Raw genomic sequence first — 1,244 nt, forward strand, 5'->3', positions numbered from 1 at the left:
ATTTTACACATTAATTTTAGGGTTGAAGGTTGAAGGTTCAGATATGAAATTCAAGGGTTCAGATATGAAATTCAAGTTGAACGAAAAATATATAGCCTACAGATTTGAAGAAGTTATTTAGAAAAAAAAAAAAGAAAAGAAAACCGGGAGTGCTGTCATATTTATCACTACGTTTATCTTAGCAGACAACAGGCACAAACATAGAAAAGAAAATAAATAAAGAAAGAAAAATAAATAAAAAAAAAAAAACAGAGAAATCAAGTTTGATGAAACACAAGGAACATAGGTTTCGCCATTTTGGGTGTGACCGTACGTAACACCAATTTTGCTTGGTTCAGTACTCTTCTTCTACTTCTTGGAACAATTCACCAACAACCGTAGTAAACAGGGCAGAAACAAGGCTATCGCGAATAAGCTTGAATTCAGCGCCCCATCAGGCGAGATAGCACCAACTGCAACTCCATAAGTGAAGCACATGGATAAGATGGCAATATACACCTCCATGTACATGGGGCAGCCCTTAACGAAGTAACCAATGATGTTACAAGCAGCTGAAAACCCCAAAGTGTTAGCAAGAATGAATAATTTGTATACAGAATGGTTGTAACCTAAAATGGACTTTCCAGCTTCATGTCCATCTGCGGTGTCCTGCCAGGCACCACCGGGAGGGTTGATTCCGGCTTCATGTCCATCATTGTCCTGCCACACACCGCCGGGAGGGTTGAGTCCGGCTTGAAAAGTCACCGTAGCGATCAGTGTGGCCACCACCAACATAGTGTTCCGTGCATCGCCTGGTGGGTCTCTACTCCGCTGGAACCGATAGTACTCAAACCATTTATCTGGCTGTTGGAGTCTGTTCTCCTGCTGGATGTCCATTGTCTAATTACTGAGACCAGAGAGATGGTTTGGAACTTTGGACTGAATGAAGGCTATTAGTTTCCACAAACTTAAATAGCATACACTAACCAATGAAAATTCACCAAATTGTGCCATCTCACATTTATTTTATAATTTTTCGTGTTGACTTCTTTTCAAGAAAGTCTGGTTCACGCACATGCAATCACATACATATCAATTATCAAACCAATACAATACATAAATCATTCAATTACGTATAAGATCGCTTTCTCTAGCTCATCTCTTTCATTTTTTCTTTTTTTTTTTTTTATTTGAGTAAGTAAATCTGTTTGTCATAGTATTATAGTTTCATGTTAGGCTGAGATTCAACCCATTGTCTTCGCTAT

The 1,244-nt window shown here is 38.6% G+C and overlaps 1 protein-coding gene across 1 annotated transcript; it reads right to left on the reverse strand.

Annotated features, from left to right (window-relative positions):
• Positions 1-348: 348 nt before the first annotated feature.
• Positions 349-876, reverse strand: LOC104586528 (uncharacterized). Its single transcript, XM_010243796.1, has one exon. It carries the CDS (start codon positions 874-876, stop codon positions 349-351), a length of 528 nt encoding a protein of 175 aa, XP_010242098.1.
• Between the last annotated feature and the right edge of the window lie 368 nt (positions 877-1,244).

The sequence above is a fragment of the Nelumbo nucifera genome, chromosome 7 (genome assembly GCF_055504915.1).
Source record: "Nelumbo nucifera cultivar China Antique chromosome 7, China Antique-T2T, whole genome shotgun sequence".
In the NCBI taxonomy this organism is placed as follows: Eukaryota; Viridiplantae; Streptophyta; class Magnoliopsida; order Proteales; family Nelumbonaceae; genus Nelumbo; species Nelumbo nucifera.

Excerpts from the sequence above, each read along its gene's own strand:
- LOC104586528 (XM_010243796.1), bottom strand. The coding sequence starts at position 876 with ATGGACATCCAGCAGGAGAACAGACTCCAACAGCCAGATAAATGGTTT.